Genomic DNA, 18,622 nt, shown 5'->3' on the forward strand with positions numbered 1-18,622 from the left:
GCATATAAGGGCTATGCCCCGTACCAAGCCACAGGCAGGGGATGGAGCACGTGGCCTCCTGGCCTCTAGTCTACGCCTGTGTCACAGGCTTGGAGGGTGCTCTGGACTCTCAACAAATTCTAAACTAACATTTCATGGCAAATGCACAGTAGGGAGGATCAAGGCCAACACAGCCATGAAGGACTGGCTGGGAGGAGCTTCCAGGTAGCTGCCAGGCACCATGAAGTCCTTAGGATAATGGAGCTACTAGGTTCTCTTGATTAGACCCCATTGACAAGAGAGAGCCCCAGTCCAGAGGAGTTTCACCACAGCCTCTGTACAGAGACCCTTGTTCCTTAGTTGGAACCAGTCGTCACGACTTTTCCAGAAGCCTTGCCCATGCTCCCCTCACAAGCTGCTATCCTGCCTCTGAGGATGCACTTATCCCATCCTGCTCCCTGCGATGCACCCTCTAAGTTCATCTCCTTGGGGGCAGAAAGCCAGCAGGAGACATGGAGGAGCGGGAGGAGAGGAGCCACTGAGCTTGCAGTTGGGACTCCTGGGTTTTCATCTTAACTTTCACGCTTCCTATCTGGGACCTCAGCAAGGCCATTTAACATAACCTGGTCTCATTTCCCTAATCCTTCCAAGTGAGAATGAGACCTATCATCACAGAGGTGCAAGAGCCCTGGAAAACCACTCAACACTAGATAGATGCAAGGAGGGATTATATTATTCTCACCTCCCCCCAGGAGCACTCGGCTGCAGAAGCAGTGACAGTGACAAGCAGCGCAGGCTCCCTGACTGCACACTTTCATGGGTTAGAAAGTGAAATGCCGGCACTAAGGACAGAGCCACTGAATCACTGACATGGTACCGCCTTTCCTGGATAAGACACACCGGTTGGGGGTCAAACCAGCCTTGCCTTCCAGAAGCTCATGATCTAGAAGGGAAGGCAGGGAGGGAAAGTCACTTCAATAGATTGTGACAAGCACCACAAGGGTTGCCACAGACAGACGGGAGGAGGGGGAAAGGGCACTGAGATTTGCTTGTGAGGAGGGCGGTCAGGGCAACTTCTTCCAGGAGGCAAAGTGCGCTTGGGGTAGAAATTGGCCTGACCCACGTGGTGGGGAGGGAGAAGTTAGGTGAAAAGCCGAGAGGCCAGCAGCAGAGCTCACTTAGAGGCCAGCAGCTCCAGTGGGCTGCAGTGAAGGGTGTGTCTGAGTGTGGGGAGGAGCGAGGCCGGACCTCCACCCTGAGGGTCTTTGTCCTGTAGATGTTGGAACACCTGCATCAAAGGAGCACACAGTCCTCTAATGCCAGAGACCTCTGCCTGGGCCTGGCACATCTCACTACCCTCATGAATGGAAACTTTAAAACCTTCTTGTATGGAAGGAGTGTGCCTTCTAACCCCCATCTGGGTCATGGAGGGTTAAAGCTGCCCTGACCCCTCCAGTCTTATCTCTGGAGACTAAAATGTCTCTTACTCTCATCTTAGCTCCTTCAATCTCTCTGTCTGTTCCTCTGTCTCTCCAGGTTAGCCTGACAGCCACACACACCTGTACCTCCCTCTCCCTTCCTCTCTGTTGTCACCCAGACATCTGGGAGTGAGCACCTTGCCTGCACAGCAGCCCTGGGGGCCAGGGGGCCTTTAAATCTGGCGCCGGCTCCGCCTCCATCTCTCTACCTCCTCTGTATGCATTTGGTTTCCCATTGGTGGCTTGGGTTGGAGAAAGAGGCCCAGAGGCCTACTGAGGAGAAAATCATTTTTTTATGAATTGAAAAATAAAATGACAGTAAGCAGCCAGTAGATTCCAGTTCACAATGAAGTGGATGTCAATATCTGTGCTTGTATTGACCTTGGAGATTTTTTACAACCAGAACAAGAATTCTTGGGTTGCATTATGCTATACATTCTGACTCACTTCTCTGGGCAGCGCCGAAGAGCCATCAGCGTGGGCACTGGCATCTCTGGTAGGCAGCTGACTCTAAATTAAACATTCTCAAGTGCCGGTGGGAGTGAATCGTGGCCTCTCTTAGCCACAGTCTTCCCTGTGAGCGAGGTGGCCCCCCAGCTCTCCTGGGCTCTCCTGGGGGGACAGGTCGAGAGGCACGTGGGAAGGAATGGCTGGGAGCTCTTCTTGGCTGTGAGGAAGGCCACGATGCCAGAGACAGACTGGCAAAGCCACCATGTTCCTAGCTGTATGTTCTTGACCTTGTCACCTTTGGTTTCCTAGGCTCATGACCCTGGGGGTTCCTGAGTTCACTGTCAGTGCGAGTTGCCCTAGGACTATATGACATGAAACGCTAGGGGCAGCTCCCATGAGCCACGCGAACTCCTCTGGTTAAGTTGCTCTTGGGTCCCTTGTACAGCCCTAGCTCATATAAACAGTGCAGTTACCCTTGAACCACATAGGCTAGAACTATGGGAGTCCACTTATTCGTGGATTAGTTTTCAATAAATTCCTGTACTGGGGATCCACAGTTGGGAGACCGTGGATGCAGAGGGCTGATGTATGTATTATTCTGGGCCATTTTATACAAGGGACTGGAGCATCCATGGATTTTGGGGTCTTGGGGCCAATCTCCCGTTTACACCTAGAACCAGCTAGGTTTTGGGGGAGTCAAAAGTTACACTCTGATTTTTGACTTTGGGGGGGGGGAGGGTGCCCCAACGCCCACATTGTCCAAAGGTCAACTATTCACATGGAAATGAGGCCATGGTGAGATGTGGAGGGGTGGAGTGAAGGGCAATTCTCTTGCCAGTAAATGCACCCCCCAAATGCTGTCTTCTTTATCGGGACAAGTCTCCACTAAGGAGTTGTTATTATTTTCTTTAAGCCCCTCGATATTTCCTGAGAAGGAAATTGTGAGCTCCAGACCCCACGCACTGCTGCCCAGTGGACATTCAAATGCTCCGAATGCTACGCCATAAAAGGAGCAACACGGCTGGGTGTGAAGGATGCTCAGATTTGCGGTAGAAAATACCTTTTTTCCAGTTCATCTAGTTGCAACAGCCCTCATAAAGGATATAAACATTCAGGCCCTGGCTATGTAAATGTTTAAGGGAGATAGCGCAACGTAAGAAAACTAGGACATCTGAACTTAGAGAACACGGTCGTCTGTCTATTTTTATTCTCCTGGGCAAGAGTTCAATGGTGTGAATCTTAGAAAATAAATGTCGGTTGACACTGAGAGGGGAATGTAGATGCCCTATTATTATCAGCAAAACAGGGGAGGCAAGGAATAGATATTTCTGGAAGGTCTTTCCTGTGATCAGCTCAGCATCACCTATTATGTATGGATGATATTGGTGAATGCCGTTGCCCTGGTTTGATGAGAACCCAAAGCAAGGCTCATGCCCAGAGAAACGGCCTCGCGTGGATCTGGAGCCCTGGCAACGGCGGCCGACGCGCCGCTGATGTGGGCGTGCGTTCCACTCAGGGGTTGCGGCTGTGGAATGAAAGGAAGGAGTGTTATGTCTTCCACGCCGTGATCTATCTGCCTTTCATTCTCCCGCTGCATCCCTCCGATTCCATCTAAAGGAGCTTTGAAAACTTCAAAGAACTTTTATGCTTTGCTAGTTTATTGTAAGTGTCCATCTTAAAGCAATATTGTGATTTAAGCAGGGCCCAGGTAGGCGCGGGCCATCTTCAGAAATGATTTCTCACGCGAGTTAAGACAGAGCAGCTGGAGCCCAGGCGAGGCGCGTCGGGGGCTGAACGGCGTTCCGACGCTCCTCTGTTCCAGGCGTCCTTTTATTTCTCCCTAACGACCATTATTAATCATTCCAGAGCCGGGTGGTCTCCGACATTTCTCCTATTCTAGACTTGACAAAAGCAGGGTTTGATGTCCTGGGAATGCCTCTCCGCGTCCGGCAGCCCTGTTCTTACGGCAGGCAGCTCACACCAGGCTAACCTCTCTCCAAGCCCCATGGGGTTTCCCTTGTTTTATTAAGCCGGGAAATTGAGGTGGTAATGGATTCTTCTTAGGAAATCAGCATCTGGCTTTGGAGACATGAAGCTACACAGGAGCTAGGGTGTGGAGGAACAGAGCAGCCATTAGCCTGTATCAGCTGCTCATTCATGCTTTTGTATTAGAAGAAATGGCTTTTAAATTTGGTTTATTTCTAGCAACTCTTCTTCCCAGGCCCTACAGTCATGAAGGAGGAGGACTATAGGCCAGGAGAGGGGTTTCTGTGGCTTCCTAAAAGGTACTCAGTGACCAAATCCTCCTGGAGGGATGGGCAGCCAGGGATATGGCGTCTGCATAGGAGTGTTTGAGTGGCGGTTCTGTCACTTACCTGTGCTGTGACGTTCAGGCAAAGCATGAAACCTGAGCCTCAGTAGTTCTCATCTGCAAATGGGTATGACAGGGCCTGCTTTATGTATCGGGTCGCTATGGGGATTAACCACTGTCCTACCCGCAGAGCCCATCAGAGGACTTGGCCCTGGGCCCCAGCCCTGCTTCACCGTGATTGGCTCCAGGTCAGCAACCACAAGGCACAGTAGTAGAGAGAGAAACACAGTGAGGCCATTCAAGGTTTTGATCCTTTTCTAGTCTCACATATTCCCTCTTCCCCGTCAACTTTCTTTTTTTAAAAATGCCTTTATTGTCTTTTAGAGAGAGGAAAGGAGAGGGAGAGAGAGATAGAAGAAACATCAATGATGAGAGAGAATCATGGATGGGCTGCTTCCTGCATGCCCCACACTGGGCATTGAGCCCACAACCTGGGCATGTGCCCTGACTGAGAATCAAACCATTACCTTCTGGTTCCTGGGTCAACGCTCAACCATTGAGCCACACCAGCCGAGCCCATCAACTTTCTATGGCGGGATCCCCAAGCACCCAGGAAATCATGTTTGTGAAAGGAGAAAGGGAAACAGGTGGCCAAATCAAGGGACTAGTGGGGTCAAGTTCACATACCACGTTGGTCTAACATCTCTATGGGGGAGAGGCCCAGCTCTCTTATTTCCAGCTAATCCTCAGAGTACGCAGTTGGCGCTTTCTTCTCTGATCTGTGGAGCAGCAAGTCTGAGTTTCAGATGAGGTGTTTCTAGCTCTAATGCAAAACGGTCTCTTCTCTGGCAGGGGCTGCTTAAGATGTCACCTGGCATTTGCCAGCGGGACTACGAGTAAAACAGACACAACCATCCTCCCTCTCCCACTGCCACTGCAGCCACCACCCAGGGCGACAGACAATGCGAGGACCAGGGGACTGTCAGCGGCAGCCACCCAGGTCCAAAGAGGCAGCAGGACCCTGCGATGCTGAGTCAGACGCTGGAGGCTGCTCCATTGGTTTGAGCAAACCTTATCTAAACACCAGGCTGGCGACCAGAACTAAGGGACAGTTGAACAATATCTGATGACATCAGCCCCCATAAATGGCCAGGCCTCCCTGCCACTCAGGCCACACAGAGGAAGTGGGCGGCCCCAGAGGTGGCCTCGGCTTCCTTTCTTCCAGGCCCCACTGTGTATGTTTATGCTGCACATGGATGGAGCCTGGGGCTTCCCACCCACCTGCCCTCGGGCAGAGCACAGGGCGAGGGCTGCCGCTGCGGCTTCGGGATCCAGGCCACCTTGCCTGCAAGATGCACTTCCAAACACACAGCCACGGCTCATGGGGATGTGCTCACAGCGCCTGTCCCTGTCCAGAGGTGCAAACGGGAGCACCTCTTCAGCCCGCCCAGGGGATAGGGGAGAATGAGGAGACGTGTTAGCATCAGTTGGTTTGCTTTTTCAGCATGAGAGGGGAGCAGCCAGAAATGTTGGCTCCAGAATCCTGAACGGGGCAAACACTTTGCCTGGGGCAGTGGGCCCAGGCCTAGGAGTGGGCTTGCTGGGGAAGTGGGGGGGCTCGTGGATTCAGGCAGGGCTCTCCTGGGGAGGACACCCACTCATCACCCACAGGAGGGCATCACACAGGGGACTGCCTCGCCGCAGGGAATCCATTCTGCTAACTGAGGTTTCTCACGCTCTCTTTCTAGCTCTCCCAGCCCCTTAAGTATTTCTAATCATGCCTCCCTAACCCCACAGGCACCCTGAACACTCTGCCCTCACCCCCATCAGAAAGAGGAGAAAGGAACCCAGCCTCCCAGGGAGCCGCTGCCATCCAAAAGGCCTGCACCCCCTTTCCTTGTCCCCTGCCTCATGCTCAGCTGCCCCAGCCGGGCTGCCCCAGGCAGAGAAGGGCCCAGGCACCCACTAGGGAGCCCAGCTCCCTTCCTGGGCCTCTGGGTTGGCAGCTCACTCCTGAGCTTTGCAAGCGCTGCTGCTGCCACCATCAGGCAGATGTAGGAATCGCAGTCTTCCCCTGGCTTCATCTCTGAAAACCTTGGGCCAGCTTCTGCCTGATGTGGTCCCTAGAGACAACTAGGTGCTCCCTCCCCGTCATCCCTTAGATGGTGCAGGGTCCTGGAGTCCAGCTCCCCGATGTCATGGGGCTCCCTGTGAAGGTGGGGTGGACCCAGCCTCCTTAAGTGAGGGCCCCAGGACACGGAGAACAAAGCCACCTGGACATCAAATGGCAGTTTCCTTGTCCTTGTCACCAGGGCAGCGAGGCAGCGAGGCAGGGGAGCTGGGAGTTGCCTCCTGTGCGGTGCTTTGCATGAGTCTCCAGGAGCGAGCTCTACCTTTTCTGCCTCCCGAATGCCTGCACGGTGCGCCACCAGGCCGGGTGTCGCTCGGAAACTGTCATAGCTCCCAGCATTGCCAAGGGTGACAGGTGGACTGACACCCAGCACCGGAGCCGCGTCACCTGTGACATGTGCAGGTGACTGACGGGTATCGGAGCTGACAGGCATTGAAGAGCAGAAGGCTGTGATTGTTTCTTGCTGAAACCGAGGAGTGGGTGGCTCGCCAGAGGCTGTTGCTCTTGGCAGCGTTCCTGGTGACCCAAAGGTCACCCAAGGCCTTTCTCAGAGCGAAGCAACTCCCTACAGGGCGAGCCCACACCTCTCCTCCTTGGTTCCCTTCCCTGCCCTCCTGCGGGGGCCCTCTGAGCATGTGCCTGCGGTGATGTCAGATGAACGCCCCCTTCTTTCATGATCCCTTATGTTTCATTCCATCGCTTCAATATTTATTCACAGCCTCCTGTGTGCTGAATTGTGTGCTAGGCACCAGGGGGCACAAAAGAAATGGATATTTCATCAGCCAATTAAGAGAAGAAAAGTCCCTGCCTTCGCTTTTTTTTTTTTTCTTTCATTTCTCGTTTCTTCAGAACAACCACAAAAGAAGCTGCCAAAGCCACGTCTGTCTCCTGGTTGCTATTCTGCCCAAAAGGCTGGTCTGTCATTTCCCCAGGCAGGAGCGGCCCGGGGACCTGTGGCCTCCAGGTACAGCCGAAACCAGGAAGATGTTGGAGCCCATCCAGAAGGAGTCTGGGATCAAGAGGGGATGGAACTACAGTGCGGGGCCACTTTCCAAAGGCCGGCTCCCCTATTACATCCGGGACCCCTAACCCCTTCTTCCCTGCCTACACAGGGAGGATCCCCACAGGTTACAGGCACACAGCTCAGGGTCTGCTCACGCATGGCTCACAGTTGACGATTCGGAGCACCTGGATCTCCCACATCTGGAGACGCACCAGGCACACAGAGAGCAACCCAGATGGGGCTGACTCTGGTCAGGTAACATCACCTTCTCGTTGCTGTCACAGTGACGCCCATTCTCATGAATTCTAAAAGTCACCTGCAACCCGTGAGGCTTCATACGTGGCTAATTAGCATCATGACAAGAACATACGAGCGCCACCGCTGCTGCCAACAACAAGCAAAGGCAGTTGCCTGGCACCTGCAAGGAAATGTGCCGGACAAAGACCTATCATGACGTGTCATTTACTTTCTAGGCACTTATTACCCGAAACAAGCAGCCGTGGCTGATAGGCACGATCAGGAAGTCTCAGAACTGGAGAGGATTGGCATATGGTCTCGCCTACTCTCCGATCCAGTTCTCAGCGACGGGCCTCCCGTTCTCGATGGCCCGAATTCCACCCTTAACGTTTCAGCAACAGGAGACTGGTCAGTGGGCCAGCCTCCCACACTAGGGTTAGACAGTGACCGTCTTGGGAATGTCGCTGGGTATTTCTTGCAGAACAGTGGAGGTTTTTGCTTCACTACTGAGCTTGTCCTCCTGGGAAATGGAAGCAGGCCAAAGGGTGGGGCCCCCGGGTAGATCTGGTGGCGTCCTTTACTCTAGAATGAGAAGCTTGTTGGTGCTGGAGTCCTATAACATGTCCAGCATCTGGGGAGAAGAACCACTGAGCTTGGGACCTTGTTTTCCCCAAAGCCAGTGGAGTTTAGCTGCCTCTGGAGAACAGAAAAATCACCAGCAAAGTGTCCCTAGGCATCTCCGGCTTGTCTCATCCTTGCCCAGGTCTGTTGTTTCTGGTTTACCATCATCTTCAATGCCAGGCTGCCTCCATCTCTGGCTAGTCATCCCTAGAAACAGGCAAATCTCGTTTCTCCGTGATTCCATTTGACTAGGAGTCCAGTGTGGACTCAGCCACGCCTGCTTCCGTGTGCCGCGTGGTCTCTTCCACCTTCTTTACCCAGCACAGCGCTCTAATGTACTGCCTGCCGCCCTCTCTGCCTTCCCCTGGAATCAGTGCGGCCAGCTTCCCCACTTACTCTGCTGCTCACCATTCCATCCTTTACCTGGAAGATGAGCTGGAGAGAGCGAGTTTATTTCCATTCTAGTCTAGATGTGAAACTCAGGGAATACCAAGAAGAATAAATGACATGTTGATCCTTCTTTTTTTGGGGGTGGGGGGGGTCTTATGGAACTCATGGTATAGAGAGGACTAGACCCATAAGCTACTAATAATGTTTCTAAAGAGCAGACTTAATTCTGACAATCCATCCTCAGAATATTTAGCATGGCACCCACCACGATTCGCCAGCTGGCCCTTCCCTCCCCAAGCTTCCTCTCACACCCCCTTCAACGCACTAACATTCCAGCCACACGGGACCCATTCTTCTGAGCCTGTCACCTTCCGCCCTGTCTTCTCGCCGTTGCGCGTGGTAAAGTCCGGCCTGAAACACTGCACATGCTCCATGGGGAAGCCTCCTAGACATCTTTCCAAACCAAGTCATCTCCTCTGTGCGGCTTCCCCGATGCCCTCGCCCGTTCCGGCTGCTCTCCGAACACTGACCGCTCTGAGCCCATCACTGTAACCACGAGTCACAGTGTCTGTTCCCTCACCAGACTGAGCCCCCCGACACAGTGCCTCCTACACATAGGCCCTCAAGGGATGCTGGCCAACAGGCCCAGGGCTGAGCTTTGGTGTCGTCACAGGCCATTGGGTCACAAAGGAAGGGGTAAGAAATGTGTCCTTTGAAATGTCCCCTAAGAAACCCTGGGGGAGAGGGCAAAATGGGGAAAATGACGGTCCGTGTCCACTGCCGCAGCTCTCAGGGGCCCATCTTCCCGGCCTGAGTGAGAAAGGCTGTGAACTTGTAACAGCTGTGCAGTGAACACAGGCCAAGTGGGCAGCCATCTAGATAATTCAACCTGAGGTGCACACACCCTTTCAATACGACACACGCATGCCATTGCTGTGTTAGCTTCAAGGACCACAAAACCGCCTCGGGTAAACCTACTTCACTGCTCCTATGAGGAAAATGCCAGGGGGAGGTTAGCATGAGAGCTCACCGCCCACGGGAGCAAAAGGGCTGATCTGTTCCAAGTTCTGGACGTCACTACATGGCGGCAATAAGTGGTGTGTGTGCGCCTGCGTATGTGTGAGAGTGCATGTGTAAGTGTGTGTATGTGAGAGTATGTAAATGTGTGTGTGCGCGCATGATTGTGTATTTATGTGTGTGTCAGTGTGCATGTGTGAATGTGTGTGCGCGTGTGCGTGTGTCAGTGCGAGTGCGTGTGAGTGTGTGGAATGGGGTCGCCGATGGAAAAAGGTGTGGCGTAGCCATGACAGGCTCCTAGACCAGAAAAACCTCGAGATGGTGTGTGGGCAGGTGCCCACATTGGGCTACATCTTTGCCTTTATTTCCAGGAAGGAGCTAGGGGAGTGCCCGCCTCCCGGCCTCCATGCCCAGCCAGGGCTGCCACGGGATACCTCCGCACGGAGCAGGAGTCGCGGATGTTGGCCACTATTTCCACGGCTCAACTTGCTGCCCGTGTGCCCAGGGAAGCTGGCATTTACACGATCCTCACGGTGGTGACGACCGTGTGCTGGGGAAGCACTGGGCTGACGGAAGACCTTGTTTCCAAACAGCGGATGCTGAGCTGCAGTGCTAGAAGGAAACACTTCTCCAATATTGACATTTACGAACTTCCAGGGGAAGTTGTGCAGCCAGAATACTCATTTTCCCCGTTTGGAGGAGAGGAAACGGAGAACATTTAACGTTTGATCCCGAGCTCCTTCGGTGGGTGAGAAGCAGAAAGGTAGCGAACGTTCCTGTTAAATGTGGTGGAGATGGGTCCTCTACAGTGTGGGTCCTGAGAGAGCGAGACCATGGAAGGCTCACCCCCCTCCCCCCCGACACACACACACACACACACACACACACACACACACACACGCCTAATCCCCAAGCTCCGGCATGAATCCCCTAGGCCAGTGGTCGGCAAACTCATTAGTCAACAGAGCCAAATATCAACAGTACAACGATTGAAATCTCTTTTGAGAGCCAAATTTTTTAAACTTAAACTATATAGGTAGGTACGTTGTTATTAACTTAATTAGGGTACTCCTAAGGCTTAGGAAGAGCCACACTCAAGGGGCCAAAGAGCCGCATGTGGCTCGTGAGCCGCAGTTTGCCAACCATGGCCCTAGGCCTCTTTGCATGGATGTGACAGAAGTGCTCTAATGGCCTATAGGGGACCTACCTTCTCACCTGACGGGCACACCTACCTGGGTAGGTCCCAGCCTTCCCCTGGGAGAAGCAACGGAGCAATGACACATGGAGCAGCACTGTCCCTGTAACCGGAGGTAACACCCACTCTATTTGGAACACAGGGCCCAGCTACGACCATCTGGGCACCGGGCACTGGCTGGCCCTGCGTCTTGATCCCTCGTGGAGGGCAGTGACTGGCTGTGAAACCTGAGGGAATTGACCCCCAGAGGAGCTGCCCCAGCCGGGCCCTGCTCTGTGAACGCCGGGTGTCCACTGCTCTTGAGGGAAGGCTGGGCCCCAATCACTCTGCTGCAAGATCCCCCATTAAAGTCAGGTTCCTGCGGAGGCGGGGGGTGTGGGGGGGAAGGGGGGGGAAGGTGGTTCCAGCAGCTCCCCAGCCCACTGACCCTCCGCACTGCACTGCACGACTGAATTAGAGAAGCCCCGGGCACATGAGGAAGGAATTCAGTGCCTCCCTGCTTTGGGGTTGAACCTGATTAAAACGCCTGTGCTGGCTTTTCATCCAAAAGTCACCTCAGCATCTGACAAGGAGAAGGACTGTGGCAGAAAAATGACGCCCAGAACCATGGGACACCCCCCTCTCCACCCCCACGTACATGGAGACCCTAAAATGAATGCTCTTGGCCCTTCTCCCCACTCCTTTATCACAAGCAATTTTCTTTCCCTCCTTCATGTTTCCAAAACAGTTTATCTTTTTATCTCCTTGGAAGAAAAGTACTCTGCAAATCAAAGGTATCATTAGTATTGTTATTATTTTGCTATTGAAATCTCTTGAATTCACTCCGGATTAGTCATGTGCTTTTTGGGGTCCGCAATATAACGCCTCCTAAGTCACCCCCACTGGGCTGAACAAAAAAGAAAAATTGCATCTTCAGGCCTAATCCCCTGTTCCACCCCGTCTCCTGCTGGCCCCAGCTCCTATCAACCAACACAGGGCACCAAGCTGAGCAGCTCCCTGGTCCTGTGCCGAGCTCACCCCGTCCCCAGCAGACCCTCCTCTGTGACCAGCAGGGAGGCCCTGCAGTGTCCCCCGTGCCCTGTGAAGGTGCTGACCCCACCCCACGCGCCTCCATCCCTCTGCAATTGGTCGGCTGGCAACTGAGAACTCCCCCTGGGCAGCAGACACTGTGCGCACCTCCATACCCATCAGACACGTCCCAGTTTCCCTCACCCAGCACATCTGTGAAAGAAGGGGTCCCACACCCCTGGCAGCTGGGCACTGCCTTCTGGCCCAAAAGGAGGGGTTTCTTTCTTCTCTAGACAAGACCTCACACCACTTGGGGTGCTGGGTGGGAGCATCACACTGACTACGCACCTCTTCTTTTGTTATATGACATTTATGAGTAAGGATCCATGTTTCTAAAGTCGCTGCTCACTTCCAATGCCGTTTTCTAACGCCTCCTCAGCGCGTGCCCCCTGGAATCCCCTCTGTTCTTTGGGCTGCCTCTGAGGAGCTCGCTACCTTCTCAGCCCCCCTTCCCATGCTTCCCGTCATCCCCTTAGCTCCCCCCCGACCCTGGCCAACTCCCTCCACTCTCTATTTTCCCTCCTGTCTGCTCTCTGCTCTTCTCTTCCCTGGGAGACTCAGGTCCCCATGAACCTCTCCCCTTCACATGGACATCTGGCAGCCCATTTGGGGGATTCCTGCCAGCAAGTCCCGAGAACAAGTTGCTTAGATGCTTCCCAACACGTAGATGATTCCCCAGAGGAATCCTCAACTCAGGGATGTCATTGACATGGAAATGCAAGTTGTCACTATCTCCCCAACATGCCCAGAGCGGTACGATGATGCACAGGACAACCCAACACGAGATGGGGACTCACCAGACCTAGAACTTTCAGACCCGCAAAGTTCTAGGCAGGACAGGAGCCTGGGGACCCTAGAGCACAACGCCAGAAAGTGGGGAGACACCTTCCCTACCGCTGCTCAAGGAAAGGCACCGAGCCTGTGCCTTCGCCCTCTCCCCAAACTCTGGGGACCGCGAGGCGTGGGCAGCGGGGAGCCAGCCCATTACTCCTCCGCAGCCACTTAATGGGCATGGCAGGCTGGATGCAATGGTCTCGGAGATGAAGGAGGGCACGGGCGGAAATGGTTGTGGGCAAACCGAAATGATAAAGGGGAAAAAACAGAGCAAGTTCTAAGTTTATGGATGACAAGAGAATCGATTCCTTTTCACCCCGGGGCAGAACATGCCTCTTCTCCGCAGGAGGCAAATTGTGCTGTGACATTATCCCTCTCTGTACAAGGCGCGCGGCCCTGACAGCCGAGGGAGGAGGCATCCCCAGCCAGAGGAAACCCACACAGCGCACACACTGGCAGCCCTCCATCTCCTCCTGGGGAGCCAGGCCCGGCCCCGCGCGTGGGCAGGGGCGAGGTGGAGGGATGCCACCTGCTCTTTCTCCTGCCACCTCGGGAAAGATAAATACACACTCAATCTCCATCTATGTGAAAACCCCAAACCTTGAAAGACTACGGGCACCGCATAGCACTGAAGTGAATGATACCTTAATGCCTTAATTTCATTGCCTAAAGGGTTAGGAAAAACAGGGAAGGTGAACACATATTTGGCACAGCCGGCAAGAAAGGATGATGGAAATGGGCCTGAAGAGTTGACCTAAATGATCTGCTGTCCAAGTCATCGGAACTCTCTGTCTGGCCAGCCCTCTGTACGAGACCTGAGGCGACCCGGCGCAGGAGGCGTGGGCATCGGTTCCAGAAACTTCGAGATGACATGCAGGTTCCACCGGGAGAGGTGCTGGGCGGCAGATGGCTGTATCCCTGAGTGCCAGCTATGGCCCTAAATAGAACCCTGGACATTTGCTTTCTCCGAGTGGAGGGCCATCCCCGGGTCTCTGCACATTTCCTTGGAAAGCGTCCGAGGAAGAAGAGTACCGGGAAGGTGGGGGTCAGAGGGATGACAGCCGGAGCCATCTAGAGCCTGCGGGCTAGCCTGCTCCTGACTCCTTGAGAGAGGGTAACCTCTATCCAATAATGAGAAACACATGGCACTAGGTAGGGGTTGGCACCATCAATGAGGGTCAAAGAGATCCCTTGGGGGAATTCACAATACTCATAACAACATCCATATTAAAATAAAGGTCCTCAGAGCCAGTCAAAAGATACTCGATTGTAATAAAGTCCATAAAGCATCTTCCCACTTGACCTTTAAGTCCTCTAGGCAGATGCTGTCTATTTGAGGGACCTGGGACGGAGAGTGCCCAGTGATGTGGGCTATTCTGACCGGCTGGGTGCACTTTGGTCTCAGCATCCTTCATGAGACCTGTTTCGGAGCCCTGTGCATACCACGATCGGACACTCAGGAATAACAAGGAGCCTATGGATCATCGCCTGATGCCGTGGTTTCTACCCAGTGCCCTCCGGGCTAGGGGTAGAGAAAACGGCGCCTTTAATCTCCACAGGTAAATATTTAAAGATTCAAACGAGGCTGTCGAGCAATAGCTCTGCACTGAGACAGGAATAAGCAAAGTGGAAGATGCACCCCGATGACTCAGACAGTCGGAGAGGCACTTAGACACCTCCAGACTCCGCGCGCCAATCTGGAGAAGAATTGTTTTGGTGTGCCGCCAAGGAAAACAAACCGCGGATGACAGCGCGCCCTGGTCCCATGCACTGTGTGCAGGGGGGCGGAGGGGGGGGGAATGGCCGGATCCTCCTTTGGGGGATCCCACATGCAACTTCCCGAGTGAACTGGGGAGAGGCACAGCAGAATGACAGCGAGCCGCTGTATGTTTGTGTAGACGCGTGCCCATAAGCAAGTGCACACACATCCAAGAAGGAGGGCAGTCTCGCCAATGGTAACATAACCAAGCTGTTTATACCAGGACTCGGAGGTACTTATTCATTCAGCCTGAAAACTCTGGGGAAGGCAATTTATCTTCCTGCTGCTGTAGGCGCCCTGGTGAGGGGCACACAGCCCCAGAATGTGTGTGTGTGTGTGTGCACATTATTATTACACACAGGCATGGGGAAGCGCCCCTCGGGTTTAATCAGGATGGTCATTAGCAACATTTGATGAGGGGAAATCTGCAGGGACCACAGTACCAGTGAAGAGGTGAGGAAGGAGGCTGGGATTCGGCTCACACTGGCTTCTCCCTGACCGGGGATGGAAGAGAGAGGTGCTGTTTGCTTGCAAAGCCAGCCCCCCCCAGAGCGGTGCTCTGCTTCCCCCAAAACTTTTACCCTTCATTGCACCAACAGATGGACCTGCTCTGCTGTGGATTTTTTTCTGAGCGAGTCCCGTCCCTCTCAGAAGCGTGCTGGCTGGCACCAACGCTGCCTCGGAGGGCAGAGCGGCCCTGGCATTCTGAAATGGGAAGGAGTCCATTGACTCATCCCCTTTGAACTCAGTTCCACAGGTGACTGGATGCCTTAGGCTAAGTTGGCACTCTCCGACCCTCTCCCCATTCCCCTCCCACCCTCCGACATTCCCAGCCCCACGCCGCCCAGTGGCGGGGAGCCCAGAGGTGGCAAAGTTCTTCTCTGAATGTCCACCCAGCTCCTCCGCTCCTGCTAGGCTGCAGAAACGAAACAATCAGCACCAGGAGCGAAATTCCATTCTACACCCTGAATCCAGGGCTGTGCAGAGCTTAGAATGCAATCTGGCTCAGGGAACGCGATTACATTCAGGGAAACTCTTCGCATGCTTTTTCCCCCCACGCCCTGCAAATTACCCCCACGGTGCATTCGGTAATTGCAGCCCCTTTTGCAAACGTGCGACGCACACACTCGCTTCTGCATACGCTCCCGCAAGTCAGACCTTTTTGGAGCTAAAAAATCCACGGAAACAAAGCTCTCCTCCCCACCGCTCCCGCTCCAGCCAGGGTCTGAAGGGAGAGGAGGTGCCCAGAAGTTCAGGGCGGCTCATCCAGAGACACTGTCTCATTAACATACCGGGGCATAAAGGACTCATTTGCATTGGAGAGTTGGAGCTGGATGTTGACAAGTGAGAGGAAAAAGTCGGCCCTCCTCCCCCTCCCCCCGACCCCCATACCCCTTCCCTCCAAAGGAAAATAAACAGTAGCATTTTGTTGCATTTTCCAAGGCAAAGGAGCAAAGCCGGCGCACCGCGACCTGGCCGGAGAGGCGCATCCATCAGTCGAGTTTCCCAAGCCTCCCGCCTTCCGCCCTCTGCCTCCCGCGCCCCGGCAGCTCCGCCACTTGCCCCGCAACTCCGGCGGCCTGGGTCCTACCTTGGCCGAAGAGGAAGGAGCAGACGAGGAGCAGGTGGAGCTGGGAAGGTTTCATTCCTCGGGCGCGGCGAGGGCGAGCCGGGCGGGCAACTTGGGCTCGCGATGAGTTTCTCCTCCGCGGCTCGCGGGGCTCAGCCTGCGCCGGGGTCCTCGCCGGGGTCGCCCAGCAGCCGTCCGTCCGGCGGTCCCCGGGGCCTCCGGCTCCAGCGCCTCCGGTCTCCGCAGCCGGTCGGCACGAGTGGCCTGTTTCTAGCCGCCTCGAGCAGCCGGGGTCTTCAGCAGCGTCCCCTCTCGGAGCAGATCCATCTCCGCTGCCGGCCTCCCGGGCGCACAGCCTCCTCCGGCTCCTCCCACCGCCAGCAGCGAGCGAGCGGGGGACCAGTGACAGAAGGGCTCCTTTCACTGGAGCTGGGGAGGGGCGAGGGAGGGGAAACGGGCCGTAATTAAAGAGGAAACACTTGGAAAAGGAGATCTAGGCACCACGGAGGAGGGGGGTGTGCTCTGCTCTTTCTTTTTCCTCTCCCCCGACCTAGGAGGAAATTCAGCTTCTCACCATTAATGACCAAAAGGCATCTTGAACAGCGAGTGGAGCTGTGACTTTTTTTGTCCACACGCTATCATGTTGTCTAATGGGCGTGAAGTTAAGAATGACTATAGGCACGTGCACGCGTGGATATATGCATGCCTCCCCTTGCTCAAAGCCTGCAAACCGGGCTGAAAGGGGGTAGGGGGGTGGGGGAGCAGAGGCAGGAAAAGAAGCTGTATTTCCCCCCCCCCAGAAAGGAGCTGGCCAGTGTGTGCAGGGAGTCGCACAGTTGGGGAAGAGACAGCATGCTTTGCATTTTTGAGACTTGGGGCTGGGGGGGGAGGGGGGCCGCGGGTATAGGTGATAAATTCTAAGGGTGGACCGAAGTGTGCTTTGTGCCACTCCCAGAGAACAGAGTGAAGGAACTAGAGGGAAACCAGATAGGTTTGTGACACGTGCCTAGTATTTAGTATTATCTTGGTTTGTGTATCTCCTACCAAGGATAAGGGAGCCGCCTGCCTTTGCATGTGCAGCCTCCCCTCTAACCAGCACTCAGAGTGTGTCTTTTCTCCTCCCTTCACTGGCCTGTATGGAAGGAGAGGCCAAGGTCAGGCAGCTGCCTCTTTAGGGCTTTCTTACCTGTTGTGAAACCCACATTCAAATCAAACTCGATTTTCTTCCAGGGCATCAACTGAAATGTATCTAGGTCTAGCTACTTGATTGGTATTTACATAGACCCGGGGCATTGGGGGAAATAAAATCATAAGCACAGACCATGCCTTCAGGTGCTCCTATTTTAGTGTGAACGTAGGGGATGCACAGAAGAGGCAAACTGTAAGGATAGTTACAGTGTATAAAACAGGCAGCTTTCTCCAGAAGGGGAGGTAATGAGTAAGAAGAGGAACATGAAGGATGCGTTTTGGAGTGGTACCCGTCGCCTCTAACATCAGTCCTTACTCTCTTCAGTCACCGGACCTCGGAGAGAGGTCTTCAGGGAAACCTTAGCCTCTCTTGAGTCGCTGTTCCATCCTTTGGTGAGTTTGCCGACTGCAAGGCAACATTCCTACTCCCCATCTCCACGTGGATGTATCCCCTGGCATTTAGGAGCAAGAAAGCGGGAAGCGGGGGGCCTCTGGGGAAGGGTGTGCTGGTAGGAACTGACATCTGCTGGGCTCACATCAGAAACCTACAAATGAGTAGGCGTCAGCGGTGTTGAATTTTCTATTCTTAACTTCATAGTTTATTTAACCTGGTCCTTAGAGGCTGTTAAACATACCGGCCATTTGTAAGCAAACTTTTTGGGGGGGGAGGGGGGTGGCAAAAGAAATACAGAGCAACAGAAAGTAAGAGGATCCCAAAGAGGCACCTGACCAACGAAATAGCAAACAGCATCCGCCCAGCTTCAGTCCATTGGCTCCTTGTAGCAGACAAGGCAATGAAACAGAAGAGGCAAAGCAGAAACACGTGCAAAAGATGAATACGAATTCTCCACCGCACGTGCCAAATAGCATATTAGGAGTAACGCCGTGGCCCCTACAGTTGCTTTCATTAATTCTATGGGGGTGGGAGAAACAGAAGATCTGGGTACGAATCCTAAGGCCAGGCGTCACAGAGAATAAGCCGAATAATAGAGAATGTGAATTGCACCCTCCAAAGCACCATTTGATGTTTTAACTAACATTTATCCTTTAAGCTGTTGTTTAATTCTGGTTGCTAATTCCTAAGTGGCCTGAGGCCCAGATTGGCTTAATTCGGCCCCCAGGGGAAATATTTCAAACCAGAGTCAGGAGGCCAGCGAGCTGTGCAGCACACGAAGATCAGGCCCACGGGCAGCGTGGGCGCACCCCACACACTCACGCGTGGACAGGAGATGCTTGGTGGGAATCGAGGGTGGGAACGACCTTGTCTGGCTCTCTGGCTCTCCCGCTGGTCCCTGAATGTGGCCTCCTGACCCGCAGCCACCTGGGCCTGCTCTCCGCTCCACTCTCTCCTCCCCTCACCCCTCCCCGCCGCCTCAGTCTCCGCGGAAAGG

At 54.1% G+C, this 18,622-nt stretch overlaps 1 protein-coding gene across 2 annotated transcripts in view; it reads right to left on the bottom strand.

The window, feature by feature from the left end:
- The window catches only part of KIRREL3 (kirre like nephrin family adhesion molecule 3), a 454,266-nt gene extending 437,860 nt beyond the window's left edge, over nucleotides 1-16,406 (bottom strand). Inside the window, exon 1 of one of the 2 annotated variants that reach the window (XM_081113425.1) lies at nucleotides 16,065-16,406. In XM_081113425.1, coding sequence (XP_080969551.1) covers nucleotides 16,065-16,119 — 55 coding nt within the window. In that variant the 5' untranslated portion in view covers nucleotides 16,120-16,406. The remainder of the gene's footprint in view (nucleotides 1-16,064) is intronic. The other variant, XM_081113424.1, reaches the window with a different exon arrangement.
- Nucleotides 16,407-18,622: the final 2,216 nt, after the last annotated feature.

Source organism: Myotis nattereri, assembly GCF_964212035.1.
Source record: "Myotis nattereri genome assembly, chromosome: 19".
Lineage (NCBI taxonomy): Eukaryota > Metazoa > Chordata > Mammalia > Chiroptera > Vespertilionidae > Myotis > Myotis nattereri.